We start from the raw sequence: 18,909 nt of genomic DNA on the forward strand, positions 1-18,909 counted from the left end.
TGAAACTGTAACAATTTTTATCGCTCGTGCCGCAATGAATGTTCAGCTTGAGATCTCCACTGAATGGGACGAGCTGCGTGCAGTGTAACGGACAGCAAGACAGCATGTGTTGCCGTGGTAGCCACCTGGCGCGGCACCTGCTGTCCCCACTCTGCACATGCTAGACTTACCGCACTCGGCCGCGTCAGTAATCACACGTAAGCCACTTTCACTAACCGCCTGCGATTTTCTCGAATTTGCAAAAATGAGATTTGTCAGAGTATTCAGGGTTACAATGAGGGTAAAGTTGATGGTACTGATCTGAGTTATATATTACGACCTTGTACCCGTCGAATCAATTAACTAGCAAATTAATGAGGAAATTGCAGACCTTGTAAATGTGAGAATTATTACCTTACAAACTCATTAAAAGGGCATTTCAAGACGATCTAAATTAAGAGGGATAAGAGATGACGAGTTGAAATGTTGAGGCGACTACTGTGTAGAAAAGATTCACAGAGGAAGGATTTCTCTAATCCACAGCCTTCTTGGCTTATACTTTGGTTTCTTTAAAATGGTCACATTGCAACATTAATTCTATTCTTTGAATTTAATCATCAAACTTAAAATCATCTTAAAAGTTCTGTATTCCATTAATAGAAAACATTAAATTAAATATTGTACGAACTAGTACATATTTATTTCAATTTTGATTTAGACAATGTTAAATTGTCTTTTAAACACTACCTGTTGCAAAAACGTGGAGCTACATATTAAACGAGCAATGCAGCGACAAAGTAAGTGGACGCAGGTGCCTTAAAACCCCATCATGACATAACTGGGTTCGTCTATTAGTAAATAGCCTAGTTAAAAACAAAACTTAAATAATTGCGTTCTTACTTATTCAGCCAGGGTTTGTAACGAAAACGTAGACTTAAACCTTCTCAAAACCCAATCAAATCAAATTCGAAAAAATAAACTGCTTCAAACAAAAGTGAAAGCTGAAAACAACTGATAATAACCCATATCCGAAAATGTTAGCAACAACATTTATAAAAATAAATAAATAAATATTAATAAATTAAATAACAAATAACTGGCGACATTAAATTGTAAGTCTTTAACATATTTGGCAAATGTTCAGAAAGAACCTACATTGAAAAAACATGCCGCGTAACATGGATTAAACGCCATACTTGTTCAAATCCGAATAAATAGAAGTGGAAACAATAAAGACTATAGAGCTACTGTTAATTGTGAGCTGCTAGCAGAGAGTGGTGTGACAAAGAGCCAATCAAAAGCAATCAGCCTCAAGCAGCAGACAATGGCTCTGGACAATCTGAGCGAGGCCCGCACTCAGCCCAGCAGCCCTAAACTCATTTCCACGCTGGTAAATTAATTTAAAAACCAAAATCTGGAGTGAACACTCACACGACTTGCACCATGAGGATGTTCTGTTCAATCTGCTGTGACTGCGTCGCGCGTGGCGTCAAAATCCACTTAAAACTTCTTTACAGTCGTACCACTTCACTGAGTGAACTTATATTCTTCCAACTCGAAATTTCGGTTTCATACTTATAAATAGCAGGTAGGAGAAGCTTACAATTATGAAACGGCTATAAGAGAATTATCATCGCCGCTCACAAAGAACACAGCCTAAATTAAACCTCCTGGGAAAATAATTCAAATGAAAGTTAGAGACCTACATGTTCTAAATATAACTAACTCCAAGTTTATTACAGATGGAAACTGAATGAGCAGACGATCAAGTAATACGGTAGGAAAAAGAGGATCGGATTTAAAGACCCGCACCTTGGCACTATTGCAGTCGTTTTGTATTGTTGAAGAGGCGCTTGCAGATTTGATGGAGGAAAATCAAGAATTCTGATGGCCGCAAGTCTCTTGAGGTTGTGAACGAACAAATTACGTCCGCAGAGCTGGATACGCGCAAACTTATTGCCACAAGAGGAGCGTGTGACAGTACTGGAAGTAAAGGAGATTCTCTTCACCGTGCTGAAAGCGCCTCCTCAAAACACACACCTAATCAGGGGAAAGTTTAGTACTGTAGGGATCTGAGGCATGCATATTGTGCGGAGAAATGCTCTTATAGCGATGGAGATAGGCATTTGGGCAAGACTCAGTCCTAACCATACTCTGATGAGAGGAGAATGTTGCGCGAATAGAGGTTTGAACCCCTAATACTGTCCTAATTAGAAACATAATTTTCGAAAAAAAATGCACTTAGAATCTCCAACGTCGAAGAAATGCGTATTAGGGGCGGATAAAACACTTGCTGGACTACAGTGCCATCACTCCACGGCCTACTTGATTAACTAGCGAATGGATCTGTTTCATGTTTCGATATAAATAAAATAAACGTTGGAAGAAACTTTGTGATTAAATATTCTAATGAAAAAGTGCTGCGAGTATTTACACCAGGATGTGAGGCTCAAGGGAAGACATTACGTACAAGACAGAAGTATGGAGTCTAAAAGCGATGACTCACCCAAGACAATGCACAATGCTCTGGAGTGGGGTACGAAAATGATTGTCTTCTCAGAGCCAAACTAATACCCGCCTAATTCAGTTACTGGATTACATACCCTGTACCTTCACTGTGTCTGTTACAGGCCATTCTGTAAACTGCTCTGTATTTGGAGAGCAATATAGCAGAGCCTTTGCCAAATGTAACATTTGAACTGACAAATTTATTACAAATAAGAAGTATCGCTGGTTTACTGTATTTCTGATCGTTTCGGACTTTCGTCCATCACCAGAAGTATCGCTGGTTTACTATATCTCTGATCGTTTCGGATCTTCGTCCATCACCAGAAGTACCGCTGGTTTACTGTATCTCTGATCGTTTCGGACCTTCGTCCATCACCAGAAGTATCGCTGGTTTACTGTATCTCTGATCGTTTCGGACCTTCGTCCATACCAGAAGTAGATTAATCAGTTTGGTGGAGAGAATTCAACTTCACTTATGTTTCCGACTCGCACTGTACTTGCTGACACTAGCAGCAGGTAGATATCCACGAACATGCCATTTCTGTATTGCAGGGATTTCGCTTTTGAGCACTGTTAAAGAAGGAAGGGTACGGGTGAAATGGAATCCGAAGAGATTCCTCGCCCGGGTGTATCTACTAAATAGAGTCTTCACTTTCGCCAAAACGGCTCCCATCCTGCAAACTTCGTAATATACATATAAACATAAATTAAAACTTTTATAATCTTTCTACGAAAATTCTCGAGAAGAGGTTGGGTATATTGCACTGCAAGGTTACATTACAGTATAATATACGGTTACAAACTGTATAATGTTCGTAAGAATTAAATATGATTCAAATGATCCGAGTTCGATGAACATTTGTGAGACACATCTTTGAGAGCAAAAGAAAGTCTTGTGAACTAGATTATTTCTTTCTCTGTCAATTTAGCCTTCCACATGTAAGTATATACACAACATACTCAATAACAATTGAGGCGCCACAGTAGCCGAGCGGTTAGAGACGAGACCTGCAAAGCTCAAGTGTATTGTGGTACTGGGTTCGATTCCCGGCCTAGGCCTTGCGTTTTATTTAATGGTTAAATGAGAAATTTACAGTAAAATATGTTTGCTAGTCGCCTCCGTCGACGACACCTAATTGGTAGTTGGACGTAAAGCCCGCCTGAAAGAATAGCCATTACTTTATTTAAACAATTACACCTTTTTTACTTCTGTCAGCATCATATCCTTCAGTTCACTATAAAGACTCAAAATCTTAACTTTTTATTCACGATCGTAACACTTCCACTTGGTGAGGGTAAGAGAAAGATTAATCCTTTATTAGACTATAGCCCCTATTGAATCAGCAATAGTGTGTTTTAGTAGCGAACAAAATGATAAAACCGCCTGGGAGACCGGAAGGTAGAATACAGCCTTCGGCGCGTGTCTAGATTCCAAAATAAGCCAAAAGGTTAGTTTGGTAAAATAGGCCAGCAACTATCTCAAGAGAAACTAAAATTAATTCACAATATTTCAGGTAAAATTAACCCATTTTTAGTGACTTGAGAATTTTGACCTTCTCTCAATTTTCATTTTCATTTCCTCTCTTACTACCGTAATCAATATTTCCTTCAAACTACCAATAAAAATAATGTTAATAGAACTTTAATGTATAATAAAAACATAAAATATAAACATCGTTAAATGGTACAAAGGCAATGGTCAATCACAATTCAATAAAGAAATACAAAATCTTTCCTTTCCCTTACTCTTCTCATCTCACAAAATATGAGCTTCAAACTACGAATGTTTGAGTTTTAAATTCTTGGCACTTCATAAAACCCTTCATGACACTGAATTGCAGCTCACCATGAAAGCTTTCTCCTCTCCAAAACTGGCATTGGCACGATTCTTTCCAAAAGATGATAAAGTTATAAATAAAAAATTATTCTAATGTACCTAGGAGCCATTTTGGAGGAAGAGAACTATCTACCAAGCAAAGAGGTACTTAAGGTTGAGGAATTTTATTCAAACTCAATTTTGACATCACTTTTAAACCCTCCTGAAAAAGTTGCACAAGTTATATGAAATTAACAACACAAACGCACTTCAGAGGAAATCTACTCATCACATCCTTCAAAACTGCCCTTAATCAAATAGAAATTGCAGATTTATATCTTGACAATTCCAAGTTTCGAATGTCAGCCACACTTTCAATTCTAGAGATTTAGTCCCACATTTTCTTCTTAATAATATTTCAAATATTTAGAACTTTTTAAGTTTAAATTTTCTTTTTATTATTATTATGAGTGTTATTATTTTATTTACTTATCCTTTTAACTCATAGTAAATAATTATTTTCCATTATTGTTGTTTATTGTAGCTTGGTCATTAGCGCCATATCATGATATAAAACCTCTCGCGCTAGGATGGCTCCTCCTCCCACGCTACATCCTCTACACCTTCCACCGGCACACAGGAGCACATTTTAATTTTTGCTGCACTTCGAATTGAATAAATTGTCCAAGAAATAGTTAAGCACAAAACCCATGTTCACTAAGTAGAGTATATTACCTGTGTTGAAACAGTACATTATACAGAAGGTCACTTTCAAATGAATCCTAACCACTACCCTCTCCCGCAAATAAATGAGAGAAGGGATTGCATCAGCAGCTCAATTGATAAAGCGGTGGACTTGTAAACCGGTGGTTCCGGGTTCAAATCCAGGCGTGCTATCCTCAGATTTAGTTTTCCCTTTTACAGCTCACTGTCTGGTGAAAAATTGTATTGTCTCTAATGGAGAAACACCATTCGGAAATCGACCGTTTATTAAGAAAGCTCCGGGAATGGTTACCTTAGCTACGTTAACGCACATTAAAATAATAATAAAATCTTTATACCATTAAGTAGCAGAAATTAAAACAAAAATGAATCATGCAGTTTAATTTCGTGGATAACAGCAAACAAAATAAGAAATTCAGATTTAAATGATCAAGAAAAATGATAAAAAACAATAAATACTGGAAATTAGATTTGACATGAAGTGTTATAATGTGATTGCTTCGTCATTAATCCAGATAAGGTAATAATACATACAACTGAAACTGACTTAAGGAAATCCAAACGGCTTTGTACTTTGTGCATAAAAATTGGTCTACATTAATCAAAAATATTATGGATGGGTAAATTTAGTCTAAACAAAATTAACTGTTAATAGGAAATAGGTGTGTTTGGAAAAACTGAAGAAGTTACAGTAAGCTATAAGTTATAGTGAATTGAAGTCACATGAGTGTCTCAGCAGATTTGTTTACTAATTATGGATACCGTCAAAACACCTATCTATCTGAAAAGCCATCTTTGAAAGTTTGGCACAATCTAAATGAGTTGAGAGAAAAGTTTTATTTAATGCTTAAATATCAAGTTTTTTCCAAAAGATATTTAGCTTTGCTACTAAAGTACTTCTTAATGACTGCAAGAATGTAACTTTTCCCACACTCAGTCCAAATTTTGGGGTACAAAATTTTTATTTAGCCGGCTAATAAATTTCATTTTCTTTAAAACGGTGAACTGATTATAAATTTCATACAATTTCATTTAAACAATTTCTCCTCTAATAAACTAATGGGATGTGAGCTATAACACAGAGGATTGCAGTGTGCAAATCACACTATCATGCGCAAACATCTGGCATCTCAAAAATTTGGTGTAACCACATAATGACTTACCACAATTTACCAAATAAAATTTGTTCTAAGATAGTTTGGCTTCAGTATTACACAAGTTCAGGTTAATAAAATTGAAGAAAAGGTGATGTCAAAGCTTGTCTAGACAATACTCCTAGAGAGGATATTTCAAACCCAAGCTCGAGCTTACATGCCAAAGTTTTGATGTATCCCTCGGGCGATTGGCTGAGAACTAGTGCAGCCTCAACTCCGGCCGGCTCATGTTCTTCGATCTATGAATTTGGTTATAAATTGTATACTAATAAATATTATACAGGCGCTAGAACCGTACAATGTACTGAAACGGCACAGTAGAGGCGAGCATAACTTCAATCCTGGAAGAAGTGTTCCAATAAACATGCGAGCTACCGCGGTTTAAAAAACAGTGACATTCAGCCAATACACACAGGGTCTGCAGAACCCACGAGTTCATCTTCAATTCATCTTCCTTTAAAGTCGTCGCTTTAATTAGCATTGACTACTTCGACAAAAGACAATAGATCCGCAACCAAATTTCATTTCTGGGACATAACTATACGCCTAATACAATACAATATGTGGATGAATCTAATTATTATGAATAAAATGCAAAAGATTTTAATCTTTTGTAGATAAGGTAAGCAAAATTTTTAGTTTCAGTTTGCCTGCTAATGAACATGCTGCTACATACACTCCGTGCACAGCGTTCTGTCTTCCAGCTGCACAAGCGCCACGATAGCGGAGTGGTTAGAGGCGAGGCCTGCAAAGCTAAGAAGGTTCGATTCCTGGCCTTGCATTTTTAACTAATAGTTAATATGAGAAATTTACAGTAAAATACGTTTGCTATACGACTGAGGCCTCAGTCTATCTAATTTGGTAGTTGGACTTGAAGCTCGGCTGAAAAAATAAGCATTACTTTATTTTTTGTTACTTTTTGCAGGCAGAGCTCATCTCCGGTTTCGTAAGAGTCCACCACATCTTTCACTGCCTTCCCTAAGAATTTACTTATAAAATGTGGCTTAATTCCTATTTTATAACCGTGAACATTTTTAATAGTGAAGCAAACTATATTATTTAATTTTATAATTTAATTAAAAATTATAAAATTCTTATCACTACTTCTTACGAACAATGAGAAATGAAAGTAGAAACCCAAGCTGGTAAATTAAAAATGAATCAGTACATTAGACTTGGTCACATTGTGATTTTCAACAGCTGGTCTTATGGATGTATCTAGTTACTAAGGCACCATGTGGATCGCAGACTATGGATCTAAAGCAACCTGAAAGGTAACGCCCGGAAGTAGCAGAGACTAGAGTAGTATCTATCTTCAAATCAAAATACATCACTTTATTCGGAATCTGTTTTGGGGCGCCAACTCATATCAATCGGTCCGATAAATAGCATGTCATCAAATTAGTATTAGCGAGAAATTCTCTGTTCGCAAACCGTTATTTATGAATGGAGCTCTTCCTCCGGTTGCTATTTTCTTTTTACTCTGCTTTTAAAAGAAAAAAAAGGTAATGTAATCGTGCAGATTTTTGATTTTGAGATTTTATCGCAAGTTTGCGTTTTTACGAAAAAGATGATTTTTACAAATTGCCCCTATTCACCGGACGTCACAAACGAAAAACTGCCATAACTTACTACGTGGAATTGGGCTGCATAAAATTACTCGAACAAATAAGTAATTGCCAGTGGTCCTTCTAGCTAACCAATTCCTTTCAAATTTGGAACTCAAGCAGTCCCTTAAGTTTACGTTGTAGGTGGTGAAACCATACACTGTACTCAAGTGGCCACTTAGAGGGGTACTTCAAGTTGCTTACCCAGAACCACCTGGGAAAATATTTCTAATAAAAGTGTATATGCAGTTTTCAGCACGAAAAAATCGTAAAAAAAGCACTTAAGTGCCAAGTTGATCAAGTGCCTACAAAATCATTGAATTGCAAACGAAACATTGAATTTGAAGTTACCGAAAGATTTTCGATTTTAGAGTTGTGCTGATACAAACACAAAAAAGTTGTCTTACTAGGGTAGGAGTAAATGAAATAGAACAAACAATCGAATTCTCGGGAAGAATTTTCTTCAAATAAAAGTGTTTAGGTATTAAGGTGGAAATTTAAAATGAAACATTGTGCCAATAGAGTTGGTCATTTAGACTTCCGGCATTTCCTTGTAATAAATAAATAAAACTCACTAAACAAAGTGGACAATCTGCACTGTAGAAGTTGTTCGTCCGGATAAAGAATTTTGTATCAATGGTGAAATTTTAACAAAGTATTTGAACCACCATTACACATTACATTTTACAGAACATTAGACTTTAGAAGCGTTGTGTTTTAGAATATATCTCATTTTGGAGAGCCAAAAATGTGGCAGAAAGAAGCTTATAAAGTACAAAAAGAAATTTTGGAGAGAATCCATAAAAAGTGGGGACAAAACATCAGCAAAATGGGGTACTTCCGGTTCTTGACGGCTGAGCTTCCACAGGTTTACCGATACGAAGCTTCAGTTGTTACGGCTTTTGTTTATTTTGAGTCTGAGCAAATTGTTATCTACGTTCCAATTACACCAACAGATCATTTTCTAAAAACCATTTTCACAGTAGGCCTAAAAAACGTAAATTTTCCGAAAAAATTAAGAGACGCAATAATGGATTTTCTCAACGTTTCCAACGAAAATCAGAGGTAAATCACTGAAGCCATTTTGCAAGAAAATAAAGACTGGGGAGCGAATAAAAAACACTCAAGTTTGGCTCGCAACAGAACCTATCCATTTCCTCGGAAGCTAATCTTGTTCAGTCCTTAATTCGAGTTGCTGCTTTCTCAGTATAAACAGTTCCGGAAACATGGCAGGAAATCCTAATTTTCGGTCACTTAATTTCTCGCAAACAGGTTTTGCAAAAGTCAAAAAATTTTAGCAAATCATTTCATTCCCATTGGTACTGTTCTAGTGATAGGACCATGCATCTTACTAAAAAGGAAAAATGCGTAACCAGATATTCAGGGTCTTAAATAGAATTTCTCTGGGAATATGTTTCAATTGAAAGATCAAGTGCGAAATGAGCAAATAAAGGAACTCATTGGAATGGTGTTTAAACAAGCACTTTGGACTCGCAGCGATTGAGTGAAAACTTGAGCACCTTCAGTACACACAGGAGCTCTCAAAAACTTTATTACTAAACAATGAAAAACCTGTATAAAAAATTTAGCACGATTGCAATACCTCCTTTTTTTTAAGAGTAAGAGAAAATAAGTGAAAAAATCTATTCATTAATATGGCACATCCAATTGATTTTTTAGTATCAAATCTATCAGTATTAGCATCAAATTAGTAGCAACAAACTAAATATCAAATTTAAACTTCTACGATTTTGCATTTATGCGTTATGCTCTGATTTTACTCACAACTATTAGCATGCATTCATGTTTAAAGGGGTCTTCAATTGGCTACAGTGCACTCAAAATTGTGCAATACTTCCTTTTACAAAAGTTCAGAGAAATTAACAAAATTGAACATAAAAACTAAATGAAATTTGAACTGACCTTTCGGTTTTGTAAAGGACGGCATACCCTTTATGCCCATAACTGCCTTGATAATATTCTTGCTTTTTTATTTTGGTTTTTATTTTTGTAAAAAAAAATTAATCGAATTTTGTGTTTCCAAAATTCGCTTTTGACAGAAAGATTGCAAAGACAGAAAAAAAAAAAAAAATTCAAAAACTACCACTATTTCTTTTTATACAGTTTTTGAAATGAAAATCACTGTTTTGCAAATCCCCAAATTTGGAAAAATAATAAGGCTGTATTCTTAATTTTTTCCTTCGTTTTCTACACATTTCCAAAATTTATAAATTAACAACTTAATTTTAGAAATCTTCATAATGTAATTAAAAGTCGTGGAAAAATAGAATTTAAACATGAAAAAAAAAAATAGTGTCCTCTTAAAAAAACTAACGCACAAAAATATCTTCGAAGCACCAAGTGGGCAAAAAACAATTGTTCAACTTATTGTCTGAGGTGTCATCATCAGTTTTTTACACATTTTAACAAAAAAAAAATTTGGAGAAATTCGCAAGGTACTTTCCCAACGAATTCTGACAGCACACTACTGACGCTACGTTTTTGAGAGATCCCCTCTCGAACAAGTACTGTTAAATCTCCCCCACCACTTGAAAGGTTTACTGTCAGTGTGGTAGAGAATGTATGTGTGTGTATTTATAGAATTTTACCCACACTAATGGGACTAGAGGAGACTCGTTTTTATGAATGAACCACCAATCGCTCTAGTGTAAGAGCCTCTTCGTAGTGCATTCATTCACCACAATCCGACACACTGACACGACTTTCTCTTACTGAAAGTCTCAGCATTGCATTTTATAATGCAGGTGGTAGAACCTTACAATTTACGGAAAAAGAACACATTACAGGAAGCTCTCTAAACCCGTAGTATGTGTAAAACAGTTTTATGAGACAAGATGATGACGGGTCATCCAAGCAAGGAAATGGTGTAGGCTTAATTAGCCGACTCTTTGGTTCTGCAAGGTGCGGCGCGCTGCCACTTTAAAGGAGGAAGATGCACAGTATTGTACAACTGCGAGGCGATATTGTAAGATATTTATCCTCGACTTCCTAGCGGGCGGTCAGTCTATCCTGGGACATCATTAGTAATCGGATCCAAAGATAGTCCTCTCACTTCTACTTTCAGGAGAGAACTGTCAACGACTCCTCGATAAAAGCTCTAGATATGACAAGAATAGCAACTAAGCTCAAAAGTAGAAATCCATCCTATACTTGGACTTAACAGTTTCATGCTAGGTCCTTATTTTTGATTAGTCGTATGAGAAGCTTCAAGACAGCCATTGTAGTGTGTGTGGTGGTTTTCGAGAAATTGGTTGGTCATTTTTTTTAATTCCAAATTTTAAAAAATATTAATTGTCTTAGGAGTAAGAGAGCTTAGATTAGAATTGGATTTGCCTCAATCCCCTGATCTCCAGACACTGTAGCAAATCGAGCCTTATTAAGCCGCTCCTTAAGGTTCTAGAGGGAGAAACACCCCCTTTTCATTAAGTTCCAGCGCTTTTCCAAACGATTTGCGCTAGAAGGCTCCAAGAGCGACGGAATCCAGGGAGAAGCCAAGTTGGCTTCCCGGTGAGAACCTAAGAGCTAAAATGCGCTCGTCACCTACTCTGATACGGTGCAGTAATCAGTTAAAGACGAAAAACGGGAGAGGCTGAACTGGCGGAGAGTGAGAATGGGGGTCAGTTTCATTCACAAACACAGACCTGCTCCAATCTGGTCCATTCAGTCAGGCTTACTACGACTATATTTAGATCTGGCTCCTCTCATTTGCTTATGCCAATCCCATCTTCTCTCTTTACAAAATTGAACGAGTATTTATAGTCAGTTCTTGTTTGAGAATATTTCTATAATAAATCAACTACTGTCTCTCCACAATTAAAGAAATAAAATTTTCTTAAAATTTAAAATTATTTATTATTATTATATACGAGTAGTAATAAAAATGTTTAACGGTACACGACTGCTGATAACTTAAATTTTGAGTAGGATAAACGACAGCTTTCTTTTTATGATAATTTATCTCAAAATTACTTAAAAACAATTTAATTGCAAGAATGGTATTGGATTGGATAATTTCACACTGAACTCATAACGACTGGAGTTTAGAAATTATTTATTAATAAGTTATGTTAACAAGTCGCTACTTTCCAAAATAAGTATTTCTTTTTCCAGTAATAGAAATAATTAGATTTAAATGTTTAGGATTAGTTATGAATTCCCGCTGTTATTGTTACTGTTAGGGTTAAAGGGGGAAAATAAGAAGACTGAATATATATAAACAGCAACACAATAATAAGAGTTATATTATTATCATAATTAAAGCAAACACATTTTACAAATTAAACCTTTTAAGGGCATGTACATACAGTCGAGTATAACACACTAATGATATTAAGATATAGGAAGCGCACAGCTTCTCCCTTTGCCCCACTCTTCCAATAGTGACAACCAAGACTTGCTGAATGCTAGATATTTTATTTCCTTAACAGTTACTACTATGAGCTGGAGGAAAATAATTTTACTTTACATGTTAAACAAATAGAGAAGTTGCTGGCAAACTACATTAGACTGAAAGCTATTCAGCGTATTTATCAGTTACGATCATACTGTAACATGAATGGTCGAAAAGAATGAAGTCATTAAAGTCTTTGTCCATAAAATAAGCAAATCTTAATATTGTTAAGAGAGCAAATAATTGATCACAGTAGTATCAGCTGATGGCGGAAATATTGGACGAATCTGTATTGTTAACAACAGTGTACAATCCGCAGCTGATTGGTTGTTAAGGAAATTTTAAGGACTTTCTCTAGTTTTATTTAACTTTTCTGAGATAATTGAACGGTTTCTATGAGGGCTATAATGTATGTTAGACTTGAATACTCGAGTTTGCAATTTATTCTGAGGCCATATTTATTTTAGTAGTGTTTAGGGGAAATAGAAGTTGTTACGTCAAATTTTCCTTCTGCGTCATACATAAAGAATAGTTAAAGAAATTCGAGTGTTCAGAGTAAAAATTTCGCGTTCGTTTTGGTGCTGAGAGCTTGCACCAGTGACGTACTGAAACTCAACTTCCTGCCACGGTTGCCATCCTTGCTCTAAAGAGCGAATTCTGGGCGTTTTAGACACGAGGAGAGAGGCTGGCAAAGGGGTCTGTGTGTTAGTGCACTGTGCAGCTACACCCGTCTTCCGGTTTGCCCCGTACCATAGTTTTTATACACCTCCCTTTTAATGCCATCAACAACTTCCGCTCCATACATCCACGTGCAGACCCACCTGGAACCTGCTAGTAACCTAATCCACCAAACCACTTCATAAGATCCACGTACACACGTTCCGGTCGGCCTTCAATCTACAGCAGCAGACTGCTGCGCCAGTATCTATTGTCCATTGCGACAGAATACACATCTAGTCAATTATTTACTAGAGTCACCACGTCATATTTCCTGCATAGAACTCTCAATGGTAATACATAAGCGGTGCTTCCCTGAACTCAAAGAAATATCTGGGGAGCACCCTGCCACCACTTCCCTAGTTCTAACTCATTAATATTCCTTGAAACTCGGAAGATTTGAGTCATATTTAATCTTTATGAATAGTGGTAAAGCCACTGAAATGTAACCTTGCAGAGAAGCCTACCCCAACCTTTTTGCGAGAACTCTGCTCTAAATCGAATTGTGCTAGAACAACAAGTGCGTAATTGAGATTCGTATAACAATCATCTCTCTGAGCGCGTAGTTATCTCCATGCAACATTGACATCGTTTCGTTCTGTCCTGTTTGGGCCACATATATAGAAACCTAAAGCTATTAACTAAGACTATTTCTGTGGGGGGAACTGAGAGTTTGGTTTAAGTATGATGGCCAAACCAGTCAAAGAAAATGAGGCAGACAGTGGGTAATTCAGTCTGATTTAAAGAAAAATCTTAAAACAGAGGACATGAAGAACTTGGTCGAATAACCTAATTAAAAAAATAACAACGGAAGTCAATATGATAAAATTGAGTTCTTTCTTTTAAAATTTATTCAACATCCTGTCGATAATTTGTTAAAAACTGAATTTATCAGGTTTTTTTTTGTAAGTTTATTTACGTAACTTTCACCTGATGAAGGCAGCGACAGGAAATCGTAGAAACTTGGCGGCCGCACACTGTAGCAGGTCAAATCAGGTCACAGACACACTCAGATCCAATCCACTGTTTATATAAATAGGATCGGTGTGTTGTGGAACACTCTAACCACTGCAATCCACGCCAACATCCAACAATTTTCCGCTTAAAATCCATAATAATTGCTATCAGTATTTTGATAATAATGTAATCAACAATTCTCTGAAGGTGGAAAAGTGATATTTTAGACAGTGACGAATTCTCCATGAATGTAATATGCATTAGATTGTATAAAATTAAATATATAAACAAGCTTCAAAATTTAAAAAAGTATCGGTTTACCTAAAGTAGGGCATTTTACAAAATAGTTTTTGCAATATATTACGTTTATATACATTTACTCTACTAAGAGAAGATGTTATTTTGTATACTAAGATTTTCGATACTAAGGTTGCACCAGAAACATCCGCTTTGAAGACCCCGAAACCGGTTTTTTGGTTTTCTAGAGAACCGTCAGTCTGTTTGTGTTTTATGTGTCAAAAATGAAACTAAAAACGAAACTGAACTAAAATAACAAATCAAAGCAATTTAATATTTTGCTTGGTCTATAAAGTGATCCCGCTATAAGGTTCAGTTCGAATTCGGTCAACCCAAAGTTTTCAGTATTTTGAGATTTTCTTCAAAATTAATTTTTACTTATTTTATGTACATCTGCAATTTGTATTTAACATTTTCCCTGTAAAAGTCTACTAAAGGCACTTTTGGAGAAAGGAGCAGCGATGAGGAGCCAAATGTGCCGATAAGATGGATTTGAGGAAAATTCATCAAACAGAAGTGCCTCAATAGAGCGTCGAAAAAGACTCATAGACTTGAACATAAATTGTAACTAGGGTATTTAAGGCTGTTCGAGTGGAGGGGTTGGAGTGGGCAACTCTGTAAGGTTAAATTTCAGTGTAATGTACGGCTGTACAAACTGTAAAATGTTGGTGAGAATTAAATATGGCTGAAATTTTTGAAGCATAAAGAAAATTTGGGAACCGTAAACTTTGAGAACACTAACAAGAGCCGTCTTGTGGTGTCCAAACGAAGTGAACTTGCATGTCACAGACTCCAAATAACGAGAAAGGTTCATTACGTACACTGTGACAGTGTTTACAGCTTTTCCCGAGAATTACCTGGAAAATGGCTTCCTAAAAAATGCTTTTTAAACTGAGAGGGTACAACAAAACGATTCTTTATCCGTTTTAAAAGTAAGCCCAAATTTATACACTATGGCAATACTTGTTTTTTGAAAGGAGTGGAAACAGAAGCTAACAAACTTATATTAAGGAGGTGTTGGTTAAATACTAGTTTAAGATTGAGAGATATTCCATGTGGAGGTGGTCTAATTCCGTGGTGGCTATTGGCAGGACAGTTTTACTTCTAGAGACTGACTAATCTGTCTTAACTAGCTCCTCACACTCTCCTAATGGACACATCCGCTATTCCCAGCTTAACCCCAGTTCACTTACTCGTTCCACTAAATTAGCTTCGCTGCTCACTCCTTTCTTAATTCATCAGTTTGAATTTTTCAGTTTTTACTCCTCTTGTTGCTCCTAAGAGAAACTATTGCGTGCTGGCCAAAAATTCGCTCTTACAGCTTTACCTGAAACACACGTTTTAAGATCGTAACCTGCAGAGTGGTTCATCTTCACGATTAACGAACATATTTTACACAAATTATTCACCTTAAAGTTAACAATTGAAATTTGTTTTAAATTTTGGGAGTTAACCTTAAAGGTTTGTGTTACTTCTGACAGACTAAATGGTGGTCGGTTTTAAAATGCTCATGTTTGTGACTAGTCAGCATTGTTAATTGTCAAAAACATGTTCCCATATATGTGTGCTAATAATCTTTTCTAATAAATGATGTAAACAAAAAAGTTGTGACACTGTCACCTATGGAGTGCTAAAGGTTAAACGGAGTAGCCAGACGGGAAGCAGAAGAGGTTAATCAAGAATATTGAGTACTGCCACCAAGGGGCTGCCACGATGGAGAACAGTTTCCAAGTTGTAAATAAATAGTAATGGGTATTTAGTGCCATCGTAACCAGCACTCTCCCAAACAATGAATTTTGATAGAAATTTTTTTAAAAATAAAAGTTATGGATCAAGGAGGGCTCCTTGGCCGATTCTGTCCAAAGCCGCTGTTCATGGCAACCTATGCGCTGGCCACCTATGCGAAGTATCAAACTTCAATTTTTTCTATTTTTGAATGCAGAACCCATACACTAGGATAGTTGTGTAAGATTTGATCGTCAAAAACTGCACGAAAAAGCGTAACGTTGGAAAAGCACCCAACTTTGACAATTTTTTCCCCTTTTTCTATAAAAAATAAAATACCCAAATTTTCTTTAAATTATAGAGCAAATCCTCCTCTATAACTGTAATTCTTTCGCAACAACCCAGATCAAATAGATTTTGAGAAAAAAGTTGCCAAAAATAAGCAAAAACGGCATTTTCAGAACTTGTTGTTGTTGTTATTGTTGTTGTTGTTACCTTCTTTGTAATCAACGTAGCGCCTATTGTAAGATGAGTGATGCACAGACTTATGTTGCATAATTTCCATGCTCTGAGGAAACTCTATTTTCTCAGGGAATCTGCGAATCTTAACACTGAGATCCTGTGTTAGTGACTTTAAACTACTGACCTGATCATGTGCTAACTAATCCCCAACATAAGCGTCACAATTTAGTAGCTTATTGTCTACTTCACCCACTCTTAATCTTGACAGACCCCTATCTAACCAAACGGCCCTCTGCAATTAACTCTAATAGTTTCTATAAAGACGATCAGGGCCAAGTTCAAAAGAGCATAGTGCAGAGGCGGGGCCATATTTAGTCATTTATTATATTTGTTTATGACCCGTATGACCGTGGGGTTGAGCCTTTCAATTACAACTGAGACACTGGTGTGCCCTGGTAAGTGATCACAGTCAATCTAAACAAAGCAATCAGAACAAGTACATCTTTTCAGCTCCACTGAGTGAAACAAAAATAGACACTCCACTTTTTCTTCAAAACGTAACTGAATTTTTACTGAAATTAAGAATTTACACTAGAACATAGTTTACTAGACACAATATTATACACGACCAACTGCTTTTCTTTAAATTTGAAATGCGGGCTCAAATAAAAATCTTAATTCATTTAATAAGTTTTAAGTTCTTATATTTGACTACAATGAGACATTAGAGAGATACCCCTCCAGCCACTCGGCCAGAACAGCCCTTCGCCAAATATTGCCAGGAAAATGTTTTATATGAAACATTTACAGAACTTCTCGCCGTGAGTGTGACACATTTTAGGAAATCGTCCAGATTTCAAAGCCAAATATCAATATGGAAGAAATCAAAGTCTCGTGGGCCAACATTTGCAGCATCTGCAGATAAGATGAGTTCTCAGATGTTGCCGGAGTCCACAGAAGCATCTGTTGGCGAATGTATCCTTGGCTGGATGACAGCACATTGTTGACCATATTGTCCAACACCTTTTACACCTTCTGGCGCAGCAACTCCTGTCTGATTCATTTAGTACGGAGAAAATTGAAAGAAAATGTATGAATTTTTAATTCTAATACTTGCAGTAGGGAAACGTCTTCTTAGGGCCTCAGAACATGTATTTCCGGTGGGAATCGAATGTTTGAGATGAGCGCAATATTTCCTAAGACAAAGAAGTAAGAGGCAGTAGCAGAGACTCCACATGTCCGCTAAATGAGCTCGATGACTGCCCTCTATCACCACTCGCACTTTCGTGCTCCTTGACGAATCCTTGAGATAACCTACAATTAATTACATTCTTTTTTTTTTGTGCATCGACATCGAGACCTTTAGCGCCTAAAAGAATAATTATAATAAAAATAAACTATTTTGAGTGAAATTTTACCGTATTTATTTACTGAAAAATTGTCCACTAATACTGAACTTTACTGGCCTATATATCTAAGAAGCTAGTTATGTCTGGCATAAATTAAACATGCAGCTGAGTGCATGAGACTATAATTGCACTATACACCTCCTTGCAACGCCACAGTTAAACCCGGTAAAATGTTATCTCGTCAAGTGTGAACTAGAGTTTGTTTAATGGATTAATTGCAATATCGTGACGTCATAAACAGAATTATTTTTGCATCATCATTTTACTAAGGTTTATGAGGACTGCTCAAACATTTTCAAGAGTGGTCTGTTGGCTGAATTTAAATGTGGTCATATTTTCCTCTTGTATGATCCGCGCGAAAGACGTTCCAAAACTGTAAACATAAAAGAAAACAGCGAAAAGATGGACAATAAGGTATTAAAGAATGGGCGATTAATGATGTATGAGGTTAGTTGACACCGAAGGGCTTAAAAAGAGTGTGAAACATTTTGCGTCAAGAATTAAATATAAGAAAACTGCGAGCAAGTTGGATACCGCAATCATTAAAATGCTGAAAGCTCATTAAAAGAGCAGATGCGAAAACGAATTTAGCTGTAACTGTGTAGACCCTGGTAGCCCTGCGTTTCGCAAAGTTGGAGTCTATCGGCCGAAGGAAAAGAAGAAAATTATAAGGCGACCCATGAGCGTTGGGAAAACAATGATGTCAGTGCAGGGCAATGATTTTATTTTACAAACCTAGAACAATTTTATACGAGTACATACTAATGGCTCTTCTGCTCCTGATTCTCCTTCACCAATATGTCGATCCTTGCTGCAATCCTCAACAAACGATCAAACTTATCAATTTACTACAGCGCGAGTCACTGGCATTGCAACGCAACTAATCTTACTCTTCAATGTGATTCACTTTAGTTGCGAAGGTTTTAATAATCTGTAGCTAATTTCGGTAAAATTTAATTTGCATGCCAAGGCTTTTCATATACATAAGTGGTGACCCATTTTTAAATTCCCACGACCTAAAATTGGGTCGCGCCTCAGTGGTCGTTATCCGCTGATCTAGCACAAAATCATCTATCATCAAAACAATACACCTGTGCATTAAGATGCTTTTGCAGTCGGAAGTTCAGGAATTTGAAGCATGGAT

The 18,909-nt window shown here is 36.5% G+C and overlaps 1 protein-coding gene across 6 annotated transcripts in view; it reads right to left on the reverse strand.

Moving 5' to 3' along the window:
- Positions 1-18,909, reverse strand: part of pnt (ETS transcription factor pointed) — a 126,907-nt gene that overhangs the window by 64,032 nt on the left and 43,966 nt on the right. The window contains exon 1 of one of the 6 annotated variants that reach the window (XM_074138538.1): positions 9,711-10,279. The exons of the other annotated variants lie outside the window; for them this stretch is intronic. Coding sequence (XP_073994639.1) covers positions 9,711-9,750 — 40 coding nt within the window. The 5' untranslated portion in view covers positions 9,751-10,279. Of the gene's footprint in view, positions 1-9,710; positions 10,280-18,909 lie in introns of those variants that run through there. 6 annotated transcript variants of the gene reach the window in all.

The sequence above is a fragment of the Rhodnius prolixus genome, unplaced genomic scaffold, assembly GCF_049639745.1.
Source record: "Rhodnius prolixus isolate KJV_2025 unplaced genomic scaffold, Rpr scaffold_11, whole genome shotgun sequence".
Taxonomy (NCBI): Eukaryota; Metazoa; Arthropoda; class Insecta; order Hemiptera; family Reduviidae; genus Rhodnius; species Rhodnius prolixus.